Source organism: Phalacrocorax aristotelis, chromosome 20 (assembly GCF_949628215.1).
Source record: "Phalacrocorax aristotelis chromosome 20, bGulAri2.1, whole genome shotgun sequence".
Taxonomy (NCBI): domain Eukaryota; kingdom Metazoa; phylum Chordata; class Aves; order Suliformes; family Phalacrocoracidae; genus Phalacrocorax; species Phalacrocorax aristotelis.
Window position 1 is genome coordinate 1285183 of NC_134295.1, and position 22164 is coordinate 1307346.

At 63.0% G+C, this 22164-nt stretch overlaps 1 protein-coding gene across 2 annotated transcripts in view; it reads left to right on the forward strand.

Moving 5' to 3' along the window:
- FOXO6 (forkhead box O6) overlaps nucleotides 1–21795 on the forward strand; it is a 38093-nt gene extending 16298 nt beyond the window's left edge. For both annotated transcript variants that reach the window (XM_075114708.1, XM_075114709.1), the window contains exon 3: nucleotides 19717–21795. In XM_075114708.1, coding sequence (XP_074970809.1) covers nucleotides 19717–21129 — 1413 coding nt within the window. In that variant the 3' untranslated portion in view covers nucleotides 21130–21795. The remainder of the gene's footprint in view (nucleotides 1–19716) is intronic.
- Nucleotides 21796–22164: the final 369 nt, after the last annotated feature.

The window sequence follows — 22164 nt, forward strand, 5'->3', positions numbered from 1 at the left end:
CGCAAAAAAAAAGAGGGGGGGTGTGTCAAAAAAAGAGGTGCTTTGGGACACAGGAACGATGCCACCAGGTTTAACCTGTGGTGTCCTGGGGGTGGGAGCAGGTTTGGCCATTCCCAGGCTGGAGCAGGGATGTGAGGGGATGGAGGGGTTGGAGGGAGAGTCGCTGGGTGATGTCGGGGCATGGGGGAGGACAGTGGTACTGTTGTGGGGAGGGTTTGCATCCCCCCAGGACTGCAGGTCGGGGGGCTGCTGTTGTACCACTTGGCAGCCAGACCTGCTGGTGATTTTGGGGGTGATGAGGGCCCTGAGCAGCTCTGCTTGGATGAGCAAGTCCCTTCTGCCTCCCTGCCAAGCCCCCAGAGCAGGATGCACCCTCCCAGGGCTGGGGAGGCAATGGTGGCATGTGTGGCTGTAGGGATGCCCTTGGGGATGCAGTTCCTATTCATCCCCACCCTTTATAGCCCCACGGCCTCGGTTTGTGGGGCAGGAGGACCAGCTTCATGCCAAGCTGCGCCCAAGCGTTTGGGGTTTATTCCGGTGTGTATTTGTACCTGTTCCCAGTGTGTGCAGCACTGGGGCCCCCGTGCTGGCTGCGCTGTGCCAAGCCAGCAGGCATGGGGGTGGCTCTTGGGGTTAGTGAAGGTCTGGGGCGTGGGGTTTCGAGTCAGTTGGGGAATGTTTGCTGGTGGGGAGGTTTTTTTTCCACAAAGGAAAAGCAAATTTGGGTCAACTGGCCCAGATAGCAAATTGGCTGAAAGGGGAAGGCAGGAAAACTGGCAGCGCTGGGTAGCCAGGAGCCGGCTCCCGCAGGGCTGAATGACATATCGGCAGTTTTGGTGCGTAGCGATTACTTTGCTTTTATTATAGGAAATGTTTAAAGACCGGGAAGCTGAAATAAGCGGCTGTACTGGACCTCAAATGCCCATTTTCCAGTTAGTGTCAGGACTTGAAGGACGTGATCAGCTCTCCTGCGTGGGCAGCTCTGTGTCCTGCCCTCCCCAGACCCTGTTGCGGGTGGGCTTCACCCCTGCAGCAGCGGGGATGGGTGTCCCTGGGGTGCCCTGGGAGGGGAGCAGCGCTGCACAGCTGGGACAGCATCAGCGTGGGGAGCGATGGGGCTGGCATGGCGCTGAGCCCTGCAAGGGGGAGATGTTCTCGTGGGCTCTGTCCTGCACCCCACATAACACACGTGGGCGAGTTAGGGATGCACCCGTTAACCACGGGCTGCAAGTCTGTGCACAGAGCAGGATGAGGCCATGGGCAGGAGAAGGGGCACCACGTTGTACTCCCTCCCTGGGGGTGGTGTTTGGGCGCTGGTGCCCTGGCGGGTACCCGATGCCGCCTGTGGTTTCAGAGATGCTGGGCTGTCCTGCCAGCACGATGGCATCGCCTCCACTGCTGCCAGCAGCCCCAGCCATGCTCACAGGGAAACAAAAAGCCATGGAAGCAGCGATGGCGCTGTGGGAGAGGCCAGGGGACAGTCGTGGCTGGGGACGGTCACGGCCGGGTCTGGAGGGCACGCAGAGGGGCCAAAGGGGTGGGATGGAGGTGTGAAGGGAGGCGAGCGGGGAGCAAACAAAAGCTGCATTGAGTGACAGCACCCGGCCGCCCCGCCGCCAGCGGAGCAGGAGCCTGGCCAGGAAAAACAGGGCCTGGAGCGGGGAGCACATCGTGTCCCTGGCTGGGGCCGCCGGGGCCCTCGGTACATTCTGTAGCGGAGGAAGCTGGCGCAGGGACGGGCTGGCTCGCCGGCCGCCGCAGCGCAGCTGACCCTGGCGGGGAGAGGCGTGGGGGGCTTCCCACCCCCCCTCCGGGTGCTGCACCCTCTGACCGCATCGCTCGCCAGGGCTAATTGTCAGTGTAATGAGCCCCACTGAGACCGGCCAGACCCCCCGCTCGCTCGGGGGGGGGTCGGAGGCTCCTCGGTTCTGGGTCAGCACTGAGGGAGGAGGTGATGGGGTTGGGGGGGGCCCGGGGACTGGCTTGCAGACAGTGAGCGGGCGCCGTGCCCAGGAATTTGAGGATGGTTTGCAGGCTGCGCTGCCCAGGCAGCAGCGTCTAATTCAATTAAAGCTCAGTGTCACAAAGGCGGGAGGCCGGCAGCGCGTGGGAGCCGGGTGGGGGCCCCTGCGGGGAAGGCGGCCGTCTGAAGGGCTGCCAGGTCCCCTGGGAAACAGCCTGGACGTCAGTGGGCTGGGGGTGTCCCGGCCCCCCGCTCCAGCTTCTGCTGGGAGATCTGGCACACTGGGCACAGGGTCGTACCCGGGCTGGCGCCGCTGGCAGGTGCCCACAGCTGGGGGACCCATGGAGCTGCTGGGGGTGTCACTCGCCTCCCCATTAGCAGGTATTGAGGCATGACCCTGGGTGCTCGGACCCCTCGGGGTGGGCTTCCAGGTGACAAGAGTTAGGAGCAGCTGCCTTTTTGCAGTGACATGTGGCTTCCCATTGCTTCCGCACCTCTTCCCTGTGCCCCAGCATCCCCCGGCCCCTTGCCTGGCTCCCTCTGTACCCTGTACACCACCTCACCTCCTCAGCCCCACAAGCCCCATCCATGTCTCCCCACCGCAGCCCTGCCACAGTTCCCATCCCTTTAATTTCCCAGAAAAACCTATAATAAACAACCAGGAGGGTTGTGGATGGGGTTCAAACCCCTGTGGTTCAGGTGCAGGGCATCATCTCCCTGCAGTCCAGGGCTGATTTGTTCCTGGTGGTCCAGGCACCGGTTCCTCCTGCCCCTTTTTGGACATTTTGTGACCCCCCTGGACACCCTTTTCTGGTGGCTTTGTTTCCAAGTGTGTGATTCCTCCAGCCGAAAGACAAGACCGTGCTGGCAGCATGGACTCCAGGAGGGTCCCGGGACCTGCGGCAGCGAGCAGCTGCGCCCAGCAGCCCATGGCATCCCTGCCAGTTTGCAGGCAGGGCAGGTTTTCAGGGGCTCTTGCTCCAGAGACACTCGGCAGCACTGAAAAACAGTCACGAGGATGCTGCCTCGAGGCCTGACCTGGAGCATCTCCACCCGCCTCCTTGTCTCCCTGGCAGGAGGGGAGCCGGCCCCCTCGCAGCACCCATTGCTTGGGGTCAGAGTGGCCCCGAGGGGCTGTGGTGGACCCTCCCTTGAGCAGCTCTGGGACTGGCTGCTCCAGCAGGCTCTGGCTGATGTAATTTTTGCCATTACAGGTAAAATTGCTCTGCCTCGGGTGGCCAAACCCCTCTGAGACCAGCAGGAGGGGGACTGTTGTGTTCCTGTTGCTTTGCAGCATCCTACAGGGAGCCCTGCTGCCTCCCCAGGTGTGTTTGGCTCCTGCTCGGGCTGCGTGCAGTTGCTGATTCATTTTTGGAGCTGCGCTGGGGGGCCAGAGGCTGCACGTGCATTTTCATTCCCTGGCAGCCCCCGTTCGGGCTCCGCCAGCTCACTGCCCCTGGTCCTGCTGGTTCTATACCTGGTCTGGATGCATCCCTGCAGCTGGTTACCTGCAGCTGGTGCGTGTGCAAGTGCAGCCCAGAGACCACCATGGTAGGCTGCGGCTGCGGCTTCCCTGCCACCCTGTGTAATCAGATAGGGCTCGGAGAGGGGGGCCACCCTGCCCAGGGGAATGGTGCATCCCTGGTGGGGGCAAGCAGCGGAGATGTACAGCTGGGAAAGTTTCGGGCATCAGGGGAAATCTTGGGGCGTCCCTGGTGCTTCTGAGCCCTTGGAGGGAAAAGCAGAGACTGTGATTAATCCAAAGGCAAGCCGGGAGTGCTGTTGGGGGAGCAAAGCTCCCCCTCCCTGGGGTGGGATCACTGCCAGCCCCCCGGCAGAGCAGTGAAGGATGGGGTGATGCTGGGGAGCTGCAGGCAGGGGAACGCGTCCCTGTGCATCCCTTCGGGGAGACACACAGAGGCAGCGCGGGTAGCAAAGCACTTGCATGGGGCCAGGGGCGCAGCGTCTCCTCCCTCCTTGCTGCCACCAGCCCAGGAGAGCAGCCCCAGGCAGGGTGGCACTTTCCCCAAGGGGAAGGCCCCTACCAGTGCCTTGGAGGGGTGGCAAGGTGGGGGCTGACCCTATCAGGACCCCCAAGGCACATGCCTATGTGGTGCAGGGCAGGGACCCACTTGCAGGAGAAGGCAGGCGAAGCTGGGGTGCAGCGCTGGGCCCCCCTGCTTCGCCACCTTCCCTTACCTGTGGGATGTCGCCCGCCGTTTCCCTGGCAACGGCGATGGCATCCCGAACACCTCGGGCAGAGTTTCCCTGCCTCCCCTGCGATGTCATCCGCCGTTTCCCGGGTAACCCAGCATCCGGGAGCCGGCTCTGGCAGGCAGGTAGAGGAGGACCTCAGCCCACCCACCGCCTTCTGCTGTGCCCAGCCATTCGCCACCTGAAAGCAGAGCACCCGTGGAAGGGCCGTGCCTGTGCGGTGGCCTCGGGTGGCCTCGGGTGGCTCTGGCCAAGCGGTGGTGGTGGGCTGGCTCCGCTGACTCGCTGCCCCTGGTCATGCTGGTTTTATACCTGCTCTGGATGCATCCCCACAGCCCCCTGCCTGCCCATTACCTGCAGCCACTGCGTGTGCAAGCGCAGCCCAGAGACCACCATGACGGGCTGCAGCCGTGGCTTTTATGCCACCCTGTGTGATCAGATAGGGCTTGATGAGGGGGGCACCCTGCCCACCCTGTGTCCTGCCCCATCCGTGCACAAAGGGCTGGGGACTGTGGCTGGGCTCGTGGGGAGCTGTGTTCCCAGGGAGAAGAAAGCCAAGGGAGGTTGGAAAGTGTCTGGGTCAACAGGTAATTCCCTTCCTGGTCACATTTGAGCAACTGGTCAAATGTGGTTAATCTCCAGGAGGGCACTGATGTGGCACGTTGAGCATCCCACTCTGTGCTGGTCCTGGGGCTGTTGTCCTCCAGGCGATGCCCTTCATGCCGTGAGCCCATCCTGGGAGAAATGCACTGTCCTGGCAACTGGCATTGCCCCCCCTTGCTCTATGAGCAGCTTTGCTGCTCATTCCCAAAAGCTTTGCTCCATCCCATCCCAAGTGGCAAATCCCCCTGCTCCCAAGGCAAGTCTCCGAGAGACCAGGAGCCCTGCTAAACCCCGCCGCAGCAGGGTTAAGCGCTGGGTCCTGGGGTAGGGGAGGTCGGGAGCCCCCCGGTCGCCGGCTGGGAGCACCCTGGGACAGTGGCAACCCCAGGTGCTTTCTCCACCAGCAGTTCAGGAGCCTGGAAAGTCCCTTGCTGACACAGCAGTCCTCAGCCCAGCCCGGGCCAGCTGCAGGGGCCCCAGCCCAGGCACCGAGGCGGGGGGGGGATTGTATTTGGATGAAACTGGAGCCTGCGGCGCGGCAGTTGCCAGGATTTCCCCGTGGATCCTGTGCTCTGCCCTGTGCACTGGGGCTGGGGATCTGAGCACAGGCAGGGACTGTCTGCTGGGGGGTTTTTTGGGGGTTCCCCAAACCCCCAAACCCGTGGGGGTTCCCACAGCCCTGCTGGCAGCCAGCCCCTCTCCTGCATGACCCCTGCTTTGGGTGCGTTGCCTGGGGCAGGAGCTGGCTCTCTGTGCCCCTGCCTGTGCTGCCTGCACCGAGGGCATCCAGCAGCCGTATCCTGCTGAGTCCCCAAGGCAGGGGGATGTCCAAGGCGGGGTCCTCCCTTTCCAGACCCACCGGTGGGGCTATGCTCAGAGCACCAGCCCTGCAACGTACACATGCGTCGGTGCAACCCTGCGTGCGCGAGCGAGTTGTATCGGTGTGGGGTGATGCCAGGAGTCTGTAGGCTGCCCTGTGCCTTGCTCAGCCGCGAAAGCAGGAGTCACGGCAGGGCTGTGCAGGAAGCCCAGCAACCCAAAAGGGCTCAGCGGGTGCCCGGAGGCTGCAGGGTGCCAGCAGTGCCTGTGCACCCTGTAGGTGGGGAGCATCAGGGCACAGGAGCCACCCGCCCCGGAGGGTTTTACCCTGCCCTGCAATAAATGGCACAAGTTCCCACGCTCGCCAGGGCACAGGGCGGGCTTGCAAGCCCACCCGGCTCGGCTGGGCAGCTGGTGTGAATGGGGGAGGCCTCCACTCCTCCTGCTCCCGGCACTGTGAGTAAGGCAGGCTGGCGAGACCCTGGCACGAGGAGCTGTGGGGGCGGCAGCGGGGGGGCCCTTAATTAGCAGGTGCGAAGCAAGCTGCCGCCGGTCGGGTCAGCTGAGTCACCGCGCAGACGGCATCCGTGCAGGGGCGTGCGCCGGTGCACGCAGGCGTGGGTGATGTGGGGCACGGGGGGGTGGGCGTTCGGGATGGGGGCTGTGGGCTAGGGTGCAGGGAGGGGGAATGTGCATCGTGGGGAGGAGTTTGTGGGTGTGCTGGGGGTGTACGTGTGCAGGGTGGGTGTCCATGTGTGATGGGGAGAGGTGTGTGATGCCCCACTGCAGGCTGGTGACATTCTGAGGAGGGCTCAGGCTCCTCCAAGCCCTGGGATGGTGGCTGCTCTTGCAACCCTCCCTGGGAAAATGCACCTTTTTCCATCTCCCCTCCCAGAGCGCGTTTGCTTTTGGCTTCTGTCCAGCCTCAAGCGGGGGCTGGGAGCTCGCTGGCTGGAATCACGTGAGGCACTGTGATGGGTTCCTCTCCGGGCTACACGGGGCAGAGCAGGGATGGACCCTCCCATCCCTTTTTGCCTCCAGGACCCTCTCCTGCCCGTGAGCCCTGCCAGCTGTGAGGCCCTTGCCCCCTCTCCATGCCAGTGACTCCTAAGAGCATCCCCCTCTGACCCACAGGGCACCCCAGGGTGCCACCAGCCCCCTGGCCATCTCCATGTATGCCGCAAGCTGTGAGCAGGCAGCAGGGCGTGAGGGCTGGGGAGGGCTGGGCTTCCCTGCGGCACGGCCTGGGGTTCTGGGGCATGATGGCAGATGGCTGGGCAGAGAAATGGCCATGGAGCCGCTCTGCCAGAGACTTCCCCTGCCACAGACCCCTCTGTGCCTCAGTTTCCCTCGGCTGCAGGCAGCCTGGGCTGTGTGGGTGGGGGCAGCATCCCCCCTTCCCACAGCTGATGGGGCTGAAGCTGCAGAAACATCCCCAGGGCGCTGCAGTGACCTTGCTACGCTTGCGTGACTGGCTCGCCGAGCATGTGCTGGGGGAGCTTCAAGATGCGATGAACACACCACGCGGGATGCTCAGGGCGAGCGGGCTCCAGTTGCTCCCCCCCGATGTCTCGCCGTCTCTCCCAGCAACGTCTGCGTGCGGCTGGGGACGCGCAGTGCAGCCCTGGGCACAGACCCAGGCTTTTCGGCTGCCTGAGCGACATTAAAGGCGTGGTGGGCTCAGCCCTGCCAGCAGCTCCTGTCCTAGTGCATCTCGCCCTGGGGTCTGCGTGTGCGTGCATGAGCGTGAGCGCATGGCGCGGCAGGCAGCTGAGCCTCCCTGCCTGCGTGGGACGAGTAGGCAGCGATTCGCCTGCTGTTGTCACCAGCACCCGCCTGCTCCGCATGACTTGGGGGGACAGGGCTGCTTACCAGGGGCTGTTTTGGAGGTGCTTGATGTCCCTCAGGGCTCTGGGGCAGAGGGGACCGCACTCGGTGGCATCTCAGCCATGCCAGCATCTCTGGGTTGCCTTTCCCTTGGAGGGGATGTGGTGCACAGATCAGGACCCAGCGCCTTTGAGCTTGCCTGGGCCAGGAGGGACGTCAGCGTGAGGCCATTTCCCGCTGTGCTTCTGGCTGTGCAGGGATGTGGTGACAGCTGTGACAGTGGCTCACACCACTGCCTCCCTGTCCCAGTCCCCGTGGGATGCTGGCTCCAGGCGTGGGGTGTTCGCCCCCTCAGGCGGGTGGTCACCGGGGTCTCTGTTTCCCACCATGGCTGGTGCTTGCCTGTCCTAGGTGGCATGGTGTCCCCGGTGACATGGGGGTTTGTGCCCTCAGTGTCAAACGCACGCATGAAAAAAGGAAGTTGGAAGCGGGAAAAAGGAAGTTACATGGGTTTTGGAGGGTTTCTGTGCTACTGCCGTGGGGTGCTGTGGCTGAAAGAGCTGCTGTGGGGCCAGCCCGGATGATGCTGGGGGTTGCGACGTCTCACAAGGCTGATCTAAGTGGGGGGGCTGGATCCGGCCCAGGGCGGGCGCTGCCGTGGGCTGGGGTGTGGAGCAGTGTCCTGCGAGGGGGGCGGCAGCATGGGGATAGCAGGGGAGGCGCAGGAGCCTGCCAGGACAGGCAGGGGTGCCACGGGTTTGACCAGACCAGGTGGACCCGATGCTGCCGTTGGCTGGAAATTGCTCAGTATTTTCACAGACATTTTTGAAATAGTGCCTTCTTGTAACGATTCTGCAGGTCCCCATGATGAATATTTTCTTCTCTCACTAAACCCTCCCCTGCCCCACTTTTGGGGCCTAAAACCCGCAAACTAGCACAAATATTTGTTTTCTTGAACAACTGGGATTTTTTTATCGAAATAGAACTGTTCCATGAGACATCTTTCAGCCAAGAGCATTTGGAGGCAGGGATGCCTCTGCTGTCCTGGCAACCTGTCTGGTCCCCATCCACCTCGGGACTGACAGCCCCAGTGCTCCCAAGTGTTTGCTGTCCGTGCTTGCTGGTGGCAGGATGAAATCTCTTGCAGGTATTTGAGAAGCAAAAGGCACCTTTCCGTGCATGGCCAAACCAGCCTCTCATTTTCAGGGTTTGCTGCCCTGAGATGACTCTCCATGCGTCTGCCCAGGGTTTGCTGCCTTTGCCAGGGAGTTTGCAGAGCACGGGGAGCCCACCCCTGCTCTAGCAGCCAGTGCAAAGCTGCTGAGGCCCCGGGTGGGCAGCTGGGACACGGCATGTCACGAAGGGTTTGGCTTTGCTCTGTGAGCCCCTCGAAAGGCCCATGGCTGGAGCTGGAGGACACAGCGCAGCCCTGCAGGGCTGGTCCCTGGGGATGGTGCGGGGCCGCGGGGCTGGCAAGGAAGACCTGGAGCAGAGCAAGTCCTCAGGGGACACGTGTGCCCCAGTGCATGGCTCCATGCCCAGCTTTCCATGCTTTTTTGGGTGCCGTCCAGCTCTGATGTAGATCTCAGGCTGAAATGCACGGCAGCCTTGACCGAGCAGGCAGGGGAGAGGACAGGGCTGGATACAAAACCCACCAGGGTTTGGAGCTGAGCCGCTGCTCAGGTGAGCGTGGTGCTGCACGTGTTCAGTGCGTTCGGGCAGGACAGCAGTACAAGAGTGATGTGTGGCTGGGACCCACGGCTTCTCTCAGGCAGCCAAGGGACCCAGAGATGGCATTTCATGGCACCCCACAGAATGGTCATCTCCCATGGGTGCCTGACCATCGTTCGTAAAGCAGGATGTTGCAGGCTGAGCCCCACTGCTTCCCTCATCTTCCTCCTGCGGGCTGCAGGCAGTGAAGAGGAGGTGAGTTGTTTCCCTCCTGGGAACAGCCAGCTCCTCTGCCCGGTGGGGTTTGGACCCCCACGGGGGCTCAGCATCCTGCTTGGGGTGCCTTCTGCATCCCTTGTGGGTGCCGGGTCTCCCCGGGGTCTCTCAGCACGGTTTCATCTGACTTGCCTTCACATCTGCAGCAGCTCTTATTTGCTCTGGGTGTACCGAGCGTGGGTACAGGCAGGGCTGTCTGCGGGTGCCACGGCACACGTCCCCAGCCAGCCACAGCCCCGGTACCAGGCCAGCGGGGGTGGGGGGCAGCCAGCAGGGAGTTAAAATGGTACCCGAGGAAAAAGCGAGTGCGGCTGCTTTAATTATTTGGCTGCGGTGAGAACTTGGTGTGGAGGAAATTGAACCCAGGGGAAAAAATACTGTAATTTCATGCAAAAATTACATGGCAGCTCTGAGTGATTTACTGCAGCTATTTTGGTGGCCAGCTCTGGGGTGTAATTAGAGTATTACTGGATAAGTGGCTGATGGTGGAGAGGGTCTTTCCAAGGCATCTCACCTGGTCTCGTATGTTGGAGAGGGGTCCAGACAGGCTGGGATTGGGATTCTGGGAGGGGGCATGATTTGTCCCTGGAGGCAGGGGGGCTGGATGTCTCTCAGCTGGATGTAGGCACCTTGCAGAACATCTCTGGCTGTGCTGGCACCTCATGTTGCACAAGCACCCCTGGCACCCTCAAGGGCGGCTCCAGGTTTTATCCAGCTCTGGGGTGGCTTGTGTGGGGGGACGGTGCGGCCGTGCTGTGTGGGTTTCTCAGGTAAGGGGTTGTGTAGGCTCAGCCTCACCAGGTGGCTGTGCTTGAGGGGGGTTCTCAGCACGTGGCTTGATGCCATGGCATTTTATGGGGAGCTGGGAGAGCACCCCAGCTGTGAGTGGTGGGATGCTGTGATTTGGGATGCTGGGGCTGGCTGGGCACTGTGTTGGACCGGGAGGGCAGGTTGCTGCCTGGGGCTCTCGTAGAGTGCTGCAAAGGGGGGCAGAGCTCAACCCCATACTCGCCCTGTGCACAGCAATCCCCTGCTATTGCTAGCCCCGCAGCCCGTCCTCAGCATCACCCACTATGAGCAGGATGAGCAGCGGGGTATGGCACGGGTCTCCTGAGCAGTGCCATGCCCAGCAGCACGGCGAGGTCCCCTTGCCATCTGGCCGGGGCAGGTGGCCCAGCAGCCTCCGGTTCTGCTGCAGCCTGAAGGCGAGCAGACAGCCATGCCAGGGCCAGCCAGCTCGGAGATGTGCAGCGCAGAGGCGCAGCTCGTCTGGTACCTAACCCTGCTTCCCTCTTTTGGCATTGGGTTACAGGGCAGGGATATGGGACATATGTGGGGCTGGAGGCAGGCAGGGGGTGAGCAGAGGCTCCGGGCTGTCCCCTGCCTCCCGCCAGCCCCACACTGGCACCGCTGTGCAGCCCGCAGGCAGGGACCCCATAGCCAGGCAGCGTGTGGAGCCAGCCCGTTACCTTGGCGTTGGGGCACGCTGCAGCGCCAGCCCAGCTCTGCCTGAGCCCTGTCTCTCAGTGGCACCCGGTGCCAAGGGGAGCCTGCAGCTGGGCTCTGTGCACTCACTGCTACGTGATTGCACCCGTGTGATTCCTGCCTGCTTACAGGGTGCTGGGAAAGGACAGGCTCCCCTGAAACATCCCTTGCTAGGCTCAGCCCTGGGCTCTGCACCCCGAAAGTGCAGCCTGTGCCTTTAGCAAGGGAGTCTGTGGGGACAGTGACACCATATTGGGGCCAGGCCACCACCTGCTGAGCCCCCAGGCTCCCACAGAAGGGTCCCCAAGCTCCCCAGCCCTGCCTGCTCTCTGCCCGCTTCCCTGGGAGGCCAGTGCTCCTCGTTATCTGCAGCCACCCTGGTGTGATCTAACGAGCCCTTTGGGGAGCACGCGGGGCGGGCCAGGCGGTGCTGGGGCGATTCACAGAGGCAGCAGTTCTGCCAGGGATGCAGAGGGATTACTGCATTACACATCGCAGCCGGGGCTCTGCCTCTGCGCCCACAGCCCCGCTGGTCCCCCCGGCAAAGCCCAGTAGCACCGAGGGTGATGGTCCTGCTGGGAAGGCAGTGTGGTCCCTGCGGGGTGATGGTCGGGGCTGCCCGGTAGGACAGGGCTTGGGATGCTGCGGGGTGAAGGGACCTCTACCCTGCCAGCCATGCCAGGGACCGGCTCTTCTGGCCCCTTCTGTCCTGAACCAGCTTGGGAACGGCCATGGCTGGAGGAGGAGGTGTCACACAGAGCCCCAGCAAACTCAGAGTGGGTTTGGGGGCTCTGCTGGCTCTGTCAGGAGAAGCCCAAAGCTTTGGCCAAGGGAGGAGCAAACCGGAGCTGGGGGTGTCTTTGAGCAGGCTGTGGGAGCTGAATTTACCATCCAGGTGTCCCTCCAGCACTGAAATCACCCCATGCCAGTCCTGATATTGTCCCCATACCTCCATCCCCTTCTTCTCCCTGGGCTCTGGGGGCACATCCCCTGAGCCACCTCACCAGGACCCGGTGGCTGAGCTGGTGTGAGCTCCACTCTCCATGGTGGGAAGTGAGGAAGATGCTGGTGCTGTATTTGTCCCCTTTGGACAGCAGGGAAAGGCTGTCCCACAGGGCATGGGTGCTGTGGGTGCTCCCTGGGCTCTCAGCGAGGTGCCCAGGATGGGGACAAGGCAGGACCCGCCAGGGCAGGGAGGATGCTCCTGGTTTTGAAGGGGACATGGAGTGATGACAGCTGGCTAAAATAAACCGGCTGCCATGGAAACGGCAACACTCCCATTGCAACGTGATAGCAACCAGCTGTTTGGCAGCGCTGGTAACCAGGGCCGGGAGAGGGATGCTCGGCCGTGCCTGCCATCTCTGCTTCAGTGGCACTGCTGCCACTGCTGGGATGGCTCCAGCCTGGGCGTAAGGAGTTTCCTGATGTGGCCGACCTGCCCTCCGCCAGCTCCGTCCTGGCTGGGAGGTGTGCAGGGGGGCATCTCACCCTGCTCTGCAGCCTCAGTGTGCAGAAAAGGCTGAGCCAAGCACCCACCCATGGCTCGGCACCCACCTGGGGTTCTCCGTGTTGAGCCAGGGTGCGTGGAGGCTGCAGAGCAGGGATGCCCGAGCGGGCATCCCCGGCCGAGGGCTGTGTAGCAAGTGCTGGGCATGGGGGGCTGCCCGGTGGGGGGGCATGGGGAGCAGTGTGTGGTTTGATTTGCGTCAGTCATGTCTCCAGTGGGTTTGGGAACCGCTTGCAGAGCTCGTGGTCAGGAGCGGGAGGGAGGCACCGAGCCAACTGTGAAACACAAAATCGGCTGCCAAGTCCACAGGGGTGGCGAGGGCGGGAGCGCTGTGCCAGGGCGCAGCCTGGGCTGCTCTGGGGGGCTGCACCGGGGATCAGACCTGCTGCGAGTCACAAGGAGCATGGCAAAGGTGGGCCAGGACCGGCACGGGGCCAGGCAGGGGATGGACTTCGTCTTGGGGACCCATCCAGCCACCACAGCACCAGCCTCTGTCCTGAAACCTGGCCCTGAGCCCAGGCAGCCACAGCCAGGCTTGGGACGGGGCTGGCGAGTTCTGGCAGTGGGTTTGGGATTTTCACTTGGAGCTTCTCCTTCAGGAGAGGTTGGTCTGCAGCACACCATCACCCAGCCCTGGGGAACAGCAGAGGGACACGGGCAGGGGGCCGGACAAGCATCTGTCACAGCCTGGCTCTATGGTGTATGTTCCCAGCTCCAAGCCCATGCCGCAGAGCATGGGGCTTGCCTGGAGCCATCCTTTGCCCCACAGCATTGTGGATCTGTGGGGCAGTGCAAGGCTGGACCCCCCCTGCCCGGTCCCTGCCAGGCTCTGCCCCTGCTCTGCCCTGAGGGGTGGCAGAGAGAGGGGCTGTGGGGTCCCCCATAAGTCCCAGCTGTCCCTCTCCCCCCGCCCCAGCACATGCCTATGGGATGATTAGCCTAGGGGCTGATTAGCTGCTCCTAATGAGATGCTGGCTGAGCGTTGAGCTGGCCGTGATGTGTGAGGAGGCGGGAGATGCTCTGGCCCGGCCATGCTGAACAGCCTTCAGGCTCCTTGCGTGTCAGCCACCTGCGACGGAGGGCGCGGGATGGACACGGCCCGTCACGCCTCTAATGGGCATTTGGTTCAATTAGCAGCGTGTCAGACCGGCTCTGCTCAGGCGACGCGCTGACCCGAATACTCTCGCCTCTGCTCGGCAGCCGCCGGCGAGACCCCCGTGGCGGGGAGGCGGGTGCCCTCCCGCTGCCCCCGCTGTGCCCGTTCTGGGGGCACTGGGCAGCCTGTGCGGTCCCCCCTGCCCAGCTCCAACAGCAATGCCCCAGGGAAGGACGTGCTCGGGGGGCACATCCCTGGCTCCCCAAGGAGGGGTGTCAGAGAGGACGCGGGTGCCAGCTGTGGGGCAGCGAGCTGGCTTTAGGGTGCCCGAGGGGGGCTTATGGGGGGTTGCAGGGGGTCTGGCTGTAGGATGCTATAGGGCACCGCAGACAGCTGATGGAGCAGTGCAGTGGCTTTGCTGTAAGGTGCTACAGGGCACTGCAGAGATATGGCTGTGGGGCACAGCACGGGGTGCTGTGGGGCACAGCACGGGGTACTGTGGGGCATTGCAGAGAGCTGGTTTGGGGCCCTGTGTGGGGCGGCGCAGAGGTCCAGCAGTGGGGCAGGCACATGGCTACAGGGCACTGCAGAGGGCTGCCAGGGGTAGGAGAGGGCGGCTCAGGGGGGCGGCGGGGGCTGCGATGGGGCAGTAACACTGTAAGGCAGTGCAGAGCACCGGCTGCAGTTTTGGAGCAGAGGAGATCCCGTCCACGTGGCAGCTGCTCAAAACGGCCTTGCCGAGCCCTGTGCTGGGGGCTGCTCCTTCCCATCAAGCTGGTGTGTGCTGGCCCAGCCCCGGGGGCAGCGGGGAGACGGGGACATCACCCGGGCCACTTGCAGCAGAGTGGCAAGTGGGGATCCACAGCCCTCCTGAGCCCCGTGTGCTGCCGGTGCCAGGCTGTGTCCCGTCCTTGGGGAGTTGGAGGAACCTTGTCACGCGTTAGGCTGGATTTACAGCCACCCAGCTGCCCTCTCCCCTCTTTATCCTCTGTGCCACTTCCCGCGGTGTGAAGCTGCGTTCACCCACCCGTGCGAGGAGGGCTGCCGCGGAGCAGGCTGATGTGCCTGCAGCCGCCAGAGGTGATGGGGGGTCTCATCCCGCTCCCTGCCTCGGGCTCGGCGCAGGGGTCTGGCTGCTGTCAGCACGGGGCATCTGTCCTGGTTGCAGGCATCTTGGGGTGATCAGCATCCTCCTGGCGCACGGGGCGCGATGCTGCGGCGTGCCAGTTGCCATCTGCTCGCCAGGCAGGCGTGGGCCGTGCTCGGCATGCAGCGCTTCAGTGCCAGGGCTGGTGGACTGGGCACAGCCACCAGCTGCTTCAGGCAGGACGGAGGGGACAGAGCCATGCTGGGGTGGCACAGTGACGCCAATGGCGGGGAGTAGGGCTGGCCTTCCCCAGGGGATGATGCCAGGAGGCCATGGTGATGGCCGTCCTGCACTTAGGTGCCAGTCCCCATGGGCAGTATCGTTTCTTAGGCAAATACGATGTCTTTGGGGGTATCGCTGGCGACCGTCCCACGGCACCGCCACCCTTGGACGACACCCCCCGGGATGAGGCACCATCAGGGCTGTCAGCAGCCTCTGACCCCTGGAATATTTCCTCCAAAGCTGGCAATTTTTATGTGTGAGAAGTAAATAAGCGTCAATTAACCCCCGGAGCCATCCTCGTGCTGCCGGAGAGCAGCCGGCAGAGCGCTCGTTAGTGTCCCTGTCGCCGCTTCCTCCTGTTAACCGGTATATGAATCTCCTCCAGGTAACAGGCTCATTAGCTGGATGGACCAGCAGCCTGGGACAGATGTTCAGACCCCGGCTGCGGGTCTGGGGCTCGCTGGGAGCGCACAGGGTCTCTGAGAGCAGGAGTGGGCTGTGTTGACACGGGGAGGGGAGGGGAGGAGGCTGGGGTTTGGGATTTTGGTGTTTTGTGGTTTTGCTCAGAAAAAAACCCCGATGATGTGGGGAGATCAGGGAGGGCTGGCAGCCCAGGGACAGTGACAGGGACAGCAGATGGGTGCAGGGGATGTGGCAGGGAGGGGGGCAGGTCAACAGGGCCCCCTCATTTGCTCTCCCCAGCTCTGGCTCAGACCAGGGCTTGTGCAATCCTGCTCTTGCTTGAATTGCAATTGTTTCTCCCACCCCGTGCTCTCCATGGGGCAGGCGGGAGGACGTCCAGACCCCCCTTGCACCCCAAGACTTGTGAGCACCCCAAGGCTGGAGGAGGGACCGCCGGGACACGCTGCTGGGGTGCTGCTGGCAGTGGGGATTAGCAGGGTGCTTGGGATCCTGCAAAAGGGCACCTTTGGGCTCATCTCGGGGGTCCACCAGCACCCCGCGGCTGTGCCAGCACAGCCTCACCAGGCAGCGTCTGTCCGGTCAAAAGGACACCGGGAAAGGCTCCCAGCACAGCAGCAGCAGCATCACTGCTGCCAGATGCAAATTGATAGTCAAGTCACTCATCCAAACAATGGGGTCCGGCTAATCCTTTTACAATGGGACTAATTGCTAATCAGACCGATTTCACACTGGCTGTTCCCCTGACAATGAGGCTCCGTGGAGAAGGGCTCCTGGGGAGGGGGAGAAGGCTCCACGGGCTCCCACCAGCCCCTCCATCCCCCTGCCAGGCCCTGCAGCAGGGCCAGCCCCCAGCAGATGGGCACCGGGGTCTTCCAGGCTGGCAAAGCCTCCAGCAGCCGGTGACCAGGGGCTGGCATGAGATCCATCCTCATCCTCCCTTGGTGTCAACCAGGGCTGAGCAGGGCTTGGGGCCACCTTCAACACCTGGCAGCCCTGGTGCCACCTCCAGCCCTCGCCTCCACCACCCAGATCATCTCCTGCCCATCCACAGAGCTACGGGGGTGAGGGCAGGTGCCTGAAACAGCGGCATGAGCCCTGGCACGGTCTGGGTGCATGTTGGGCACTGATGCTCCTGGCCCTGCACTGCTTGGGTACCACAGGGCTGTGGTGCCACGTGGGGCTGGGACGCTGGGAGGGTCTCTGTTTTTGTGAGGGGCCTGAGCCATTGAGCAGGACAGACAAGGACGGGGAGGGAGACATGGCAAGGGTGCAGGGCATGGCCAGCCCTGCAAAGGTGCAGGTTGCTGCAAGAAGTTTTGCAAGACTTTGGGTCACAGGGCAGAGAGGGGCAGAGGCGCAGGCACCTTGGGGACCTTGGGCCTGGTACCAGCCTTCGCCTGCTCCTCCTGCCAAAATCTGCCAGACCCTGGCGCACACCCCTGCCAAGGCAGCTGCTGTCAGGGAGATTTTGCCAGCCCTGATGTCCCCTGCACATCACCCCACTGCCAGGGGCTGGCCGGGAGCGGAGCCCCACGTTTCGGGGTGTGCAATCATGTGCTGCTCCCGTCCAGCCTGGGGCTTGGGGCCATGGGACGCCGGATGCTCGTGGGGCTGCCGGGGCGGTGGCGGGTGAAGCAGGTCCCTGCCTGCGTGGTGTTAATAAGCTCCTGGCCCGCCCCCGTGCAGCCCGCTGCCCTGCGCCGTGCACCCCGAGCCACGGCCAGCCGAGCGTGTCGGGGTGCTAATGAGGAGAGAGCCGGGCTCGCCGTGCCTTGCACTTAATTGCTGCTGTCTTTTGGCTCTTAATGAAGCTCCGCTGCAGAAGAGCCAGCAGCCTTCCCTCTCCTCCTCTCCCTTGGGCAGCCTGACCCCACCAGCCTCCCCCCAGAGCCATGTCCCCTGCCTGATGCCAGACTGGCCCTGGGTTCATGGGCGGTGCTGGGTGCCCTGCGCTGGTGCTGTGACATGGGAGAGAGGCAGTAGCAAAGGAGGAGGATAGCACAGTGCTGGATGTCACCCCTGTCCAGCTGTGGTGTTCCAAAACACCGCAAACACCATCCCCTCTCTCCATGCTCTGCATGGCAGGTCGGTCCCAGCGCAGAGGGCTGCAGGATCTCCTGCCTCCCAGGATGAGCAGACCCTGGGAGCACCAGCAGGGAGGGACAGGGGCCATGCGGGGGGTCCCCACTCCTGCCTGGAAGCAGCTGGGCATCAACCCAGCAAGCCCTGCTCAGGCATCCGAATCCCCCTGGGTGACCATGTGTGAGTGCGAGGTGGCACCACGGGGCTGAGACGGCTGGTGGCTCTGGCTCTGCGAATGTGGTGACAGGCAAGTGCTCTGCTCCTGCCCCTTGCAGTGCAGCTCAGTCACATGGAGGGGAGCTTGGGTCATCCCGTGGTTCAAAGGAGAGGTGTTTGGCGGGGGGTCAGGGAGAGCTGTCCCTGCCAGGCAGGCTGGCCCAGAGCTCAGCTTGCTCCAGCTGAAGGCAATGAACATGGACATGAGCAGCCACCACCGTGGAGGGCAGCACGTGTCCCAGCCTGTTCCACGAGCCACGACAGGCATGGCCTGCCCTCTCCCCAGCTGTACACGGGGCTGTGCAGGAAGGGGTTAACGGCTAGCCCATACCTGCAGTTGCATTTTAAAGATGTGAAATTAAAGCCCGTAATTTATTCTCCCCACACACGAAGGAGCAATTAGTTCTAAACACGGCTTAATCAGTCAGCGCGAGATTGATTTCTGTAGACTTGGATTTGGTGGCTGCTGGCGAGGAGCCAGCCTGGGAGCAATCTCCAAATAAATGAAGTGCAGAGAAGTAAGCCATTACATAATATGATAGATGAGGCTGGAGCTCACTCGCCTCTTCATTAGTATTCCACTGTACGCCAGCAACGGCACCAAACTTTCTCCCTGGCACCTTGGTTTCTTGCTCCTCCTTGTCCCTCTGCCCCTCCTGCAGCTCGGCAGGGGCAGGAGGAGCTGCCTGCCTCCCTTCGGCAGCCCCTGCCGAGCCCCGAGCCCCGCGCCCGCGGGCAGTGCTGGAGCAAGGGTCTCTACACCACGGACCGATGCCTCTTCGGGATGCTCTTCCCTGGGTCCTGCGTCTTGCCGTTCCCCTCTGGGCCCTGGGGAAACTGAGGCACAGGGAGCTGGAGTGGCATCCCACGACCTACAGATCAGCAGCAAGAGGCAGATGTCCTCATCCCCTCTCCTCCCCTGGTCAGAGCTTGGAAGGCATCACCCCAGGGTCACCCCAGCCTGTCACCCCACGGGGCGGTGGCAGCTGGGCACACTTGCGTTGTGACATGGCCCCTGGTGCAAGCTCCCTGCGTCCTCCTGCCTTCTCTAAGGGCATCCCCAGCGAGCTGGTCAGAGCCACAGCAGCAGGCAAGAGCAAGAGGAGCAGAGCGTTGCTCTCAGTAGGAAAACCCTTCAAAGAGCTGGATGTGGATGCAGGGAGCCAGAAGTGTCTGGGGAGGAAGCACTCCCTGAGCAGCCCTTGCCTGGGCAATGGGGGCTGTAGCGAGGTTTGCAAACCCGCCGTGCTGTGGCGCGTGAGCCGCTCGGGCAGGGTGCATGCCTTCCGCCCCTGCCGCTGGACCCAGCCTGCAGACACGCAGAGAACCAGGCTCGCTCCGCCTGCGCCCCCGGTCCCATTTGCAGGGGGGGACAGGCCTTTTGGGGACCAGATCTCACACGGCGCTGATGCATCACTTTGGGCGGTGGTGGTGACAAAGCACCCTGCGCAACACGTGCTTCTCCCTCCCCAGTGATGAGGGAGGAGGGGGGCACATCACAAAATGATGCCAGGCAGGGAAAAAGCGGTTTGGAGCCAGCTCCAGAGGGTCGGTGCCTGGCGGCGTGTGGGCAAAGGGGGGTCCCTCTGCCTGTGGAGCTGGTGGGGTTTCTGGCAGTGGGGAGAGTGGGCTGGGACCTCTGCAGGAACGTGCCTGGGCAAGGCTGTGCTGGGAGCATCCTGGTGGGCTTTGCTTGGAGCGAGGGTGGCCAGGGCTGGGAGGGACGGAGAAGACCTGGACCTCTGCACGGGCATGGTGCAAGGCCTGACTCTGCCGCTGTTTCCATTGCCTCCTCACCCTGTCCTTCCCCAGGCTCCTGCCAGGGAAGAAGAGTCTCCTGAGACCTGGTGCAGGTCCCCAGGGCACGTGCTGAAGACTCCCCCCCACTCCCTGCTGTGACACTAATTGTGCTAACGATAGATATCTGATGGATGCAGCAAAGGGCCATGACCCATGGGCTCCCAGAGGTGAAATTCCTGGCAGTGCCGTGGGAGAGACTCACCAGCTGAGCTCCCTGAGCCCTGACCCCTCCAGCAGTGTCCCAGGGGATGGAGCCCAGGTCTCCCACGATGCCCCGTGCCCCTCCAGCCCTGCAGTCATCCCCCCACTGCCCAGGGTGCTGGAGCCGCTGCTGACCATCCCTTCTGTCCTTGCTGTCTCCACAGAACTCCATCCGGCACAACCTCTCCCTGCACACCCGCTTCATCCGTGTGCAGAACGAGGGCACCGGCAAGAGCTCCTGGTGGATGCTGAACCCCGAGGGCGGCAAGACGGGGAAGACGCCCCGCCGGCGGGCGGTCTCGATGGACAACAACAGCAAGTTCCTGCGGATCAAGGGGAAAGCCAGCAAGAAGAAGCAGCTGCAGGTGACGCAGGAGCGTGGGGAGGACAGCCCTTCCTCCCAGCAAGCCAAGTGGTCAGAGAGCCCCGCGTCCCACGCCAGCGACGAGTACGACGCCTGGGCGGACTTCAGGACGCGGGCCAACTCCACGGCCAGCACGCTGAGCGGGCGCCTCTCGCCCATCATGTCCAATCATGAGCCGGATGAGCTGGAGGAGGACGACGGCACCCCCTCCTCTCCGCTGATGTACCCCAGCCCCTCCAGCACCATGTCTCCTTCCCTCAATGCCCGCTGCTCCGTGGAGCTGCCCCGGCTGACCGACCTGACTGGCACCATCAGCCTGAACGAGAGCCTCGGGGAGAGCATGTTGGAGGACCTGCAGGATGGCTACACCATGAGCCCTTCGCAGCAGCTCCCCCCGGCCGCCCTGCGGCAGCGGAGCTCCAGTTTCACCTTTAACTCCAAGTGCTCCACCATGGGAGCCGCCACCAACACCTACTGCGGGACTATCTACAGCCAGCCAGCCATGAGCCTCATGCGCCGCCTGCCCATGCAGACCATCCAGGAGAACAAGCAAGCCACCTTCTCGCCCGTCAGCTCCTACAGGAACGCCTCGCTGCAGGACCTGCTCTCCTCCATCTCCTACGCGCACAAGGAGAGCATGGTCCCGGGGGACCTGCCCCTGCCGCAGGCCAGCCCCATGGTGCCGGCCCGTGGCCACAGACACAACCCGCTGCTGTGCGGGAGCGGGGAGCAGGGTTTGTCCTCCTACCCGTCCCACTCGGGCTCTCTCATGAAGAGCAATGCTTTGTACCACCCGTCACCAGCCGGTCACCACCCTGCGGTCAACACCAGTGCCTTAGCTAATCCTGTCAGCCTTATGAGCTTGCCCAGTGACACGTGCAGCATGACAGCCATGCCGCACCACGGGCATCTGCATTCCTACGCTAATAACCAAGGGGCACACATGAGCTTGCTGGATTCACTGCAGGGCCCCTACCCGGGGGCCGTCCACCCCCCCGTGTTGGGCCAAGACAGGTTCCCAGCAGACCTGGACCTGGACATGTTCAACGGGAGCCTGGAGTGCGACGTGGAGTCGATCATCCTGAATGACTTTATGGACAGCGACGAGATGGACTTCAACTTTGACTCGGCTCTCCCGCCGCAGAATGGGCTCAACGTGCCCGCGCTGCCTGGGGGTCCACAGCCCACGAACCAGAGCTGGGTGCCCGGGTGACGCCCGCCCCGGGGTGGGGGGCTCGCCGCCGAGAAGCCACGAGGGGAACATTAAGACTAACTTTTTTTTTTTCCTTTCTCTTCTGCCTTTGTTTGTTAAGATGGGCTAGAGCCATCGGTCTGAGCTTGAGGTCGATACACGAAACACAAACCGTAGGGTCAAATACTGAGATGGGGTAGGGACCCCAGCCCTCACGTGTGCCCAGTCCTCCCGTGAGCATCCTCCAGAGGACGCAGGGCAGGCGGGCGGGAGAGGCAGCCAGAGCCAGGCGGGTCCAGGGGGAGAGCAGGAAGGGAAAGCCTTTCCAGACGGTCCCAGTGCTCTGCTGCAATGGTGCCGGTTTGATTTGTCCTTGGGCTGGGTGACGGAGCAGTGGTGGCTGGTGGCGCAGGAACACCCTGCATGGGCATCCCTTTCTGGAAAGGGACCGTTTTCTCTAAGCCGCCTCGGGAAACTAGTCCTCCAAGTAGAAGTGTCAGGAGTGGGGACCTTGCCCCAGGGCAAGGAGGGGCTCGTCATCCCTAAATCCTGGTGGAGATGTGAACTCTGCCAAGCCCACACGCCCAGGCCACCTCCACTGCGGGTCTCCTTGCGTGGCTCCGGGCAGGTTTTCTTACCAAGCAGTGAGAAGCGGGGTTGATGATGGAGGGAAGGGTGTGCAATCGGCAGCCCACGTGCCCACCAGTGGCGGGGGGTACCACGGTCACGCCTGCCCATGGAAAAGCTGCGGGAACCTGCCTGGAGCAGGTGCGGGCACCCTCCTGCATGTGGTGCACAGCCATACACAGGGTGGTCCTGCCGTGAGTGATGTGCTGCTGGCCTGGGTCCCCCATGCTGGAGGCTCAGGGGGAGCTCACAGGGGTGGGGGGGGTGTATTTGTTTGATTTCATGCACTCTTTTGCCATTGAGTTTTTGCATTGGAAGGAAGAAAGGGTTGAGCTTAGGGAGACGAGGAGAGAGGCCATGGGCAATGCCGGGGGCTGCAGCCCATCGCACGTCTCATCTTGGCTGGGTCATGGCTTCGGGTGTCAGATG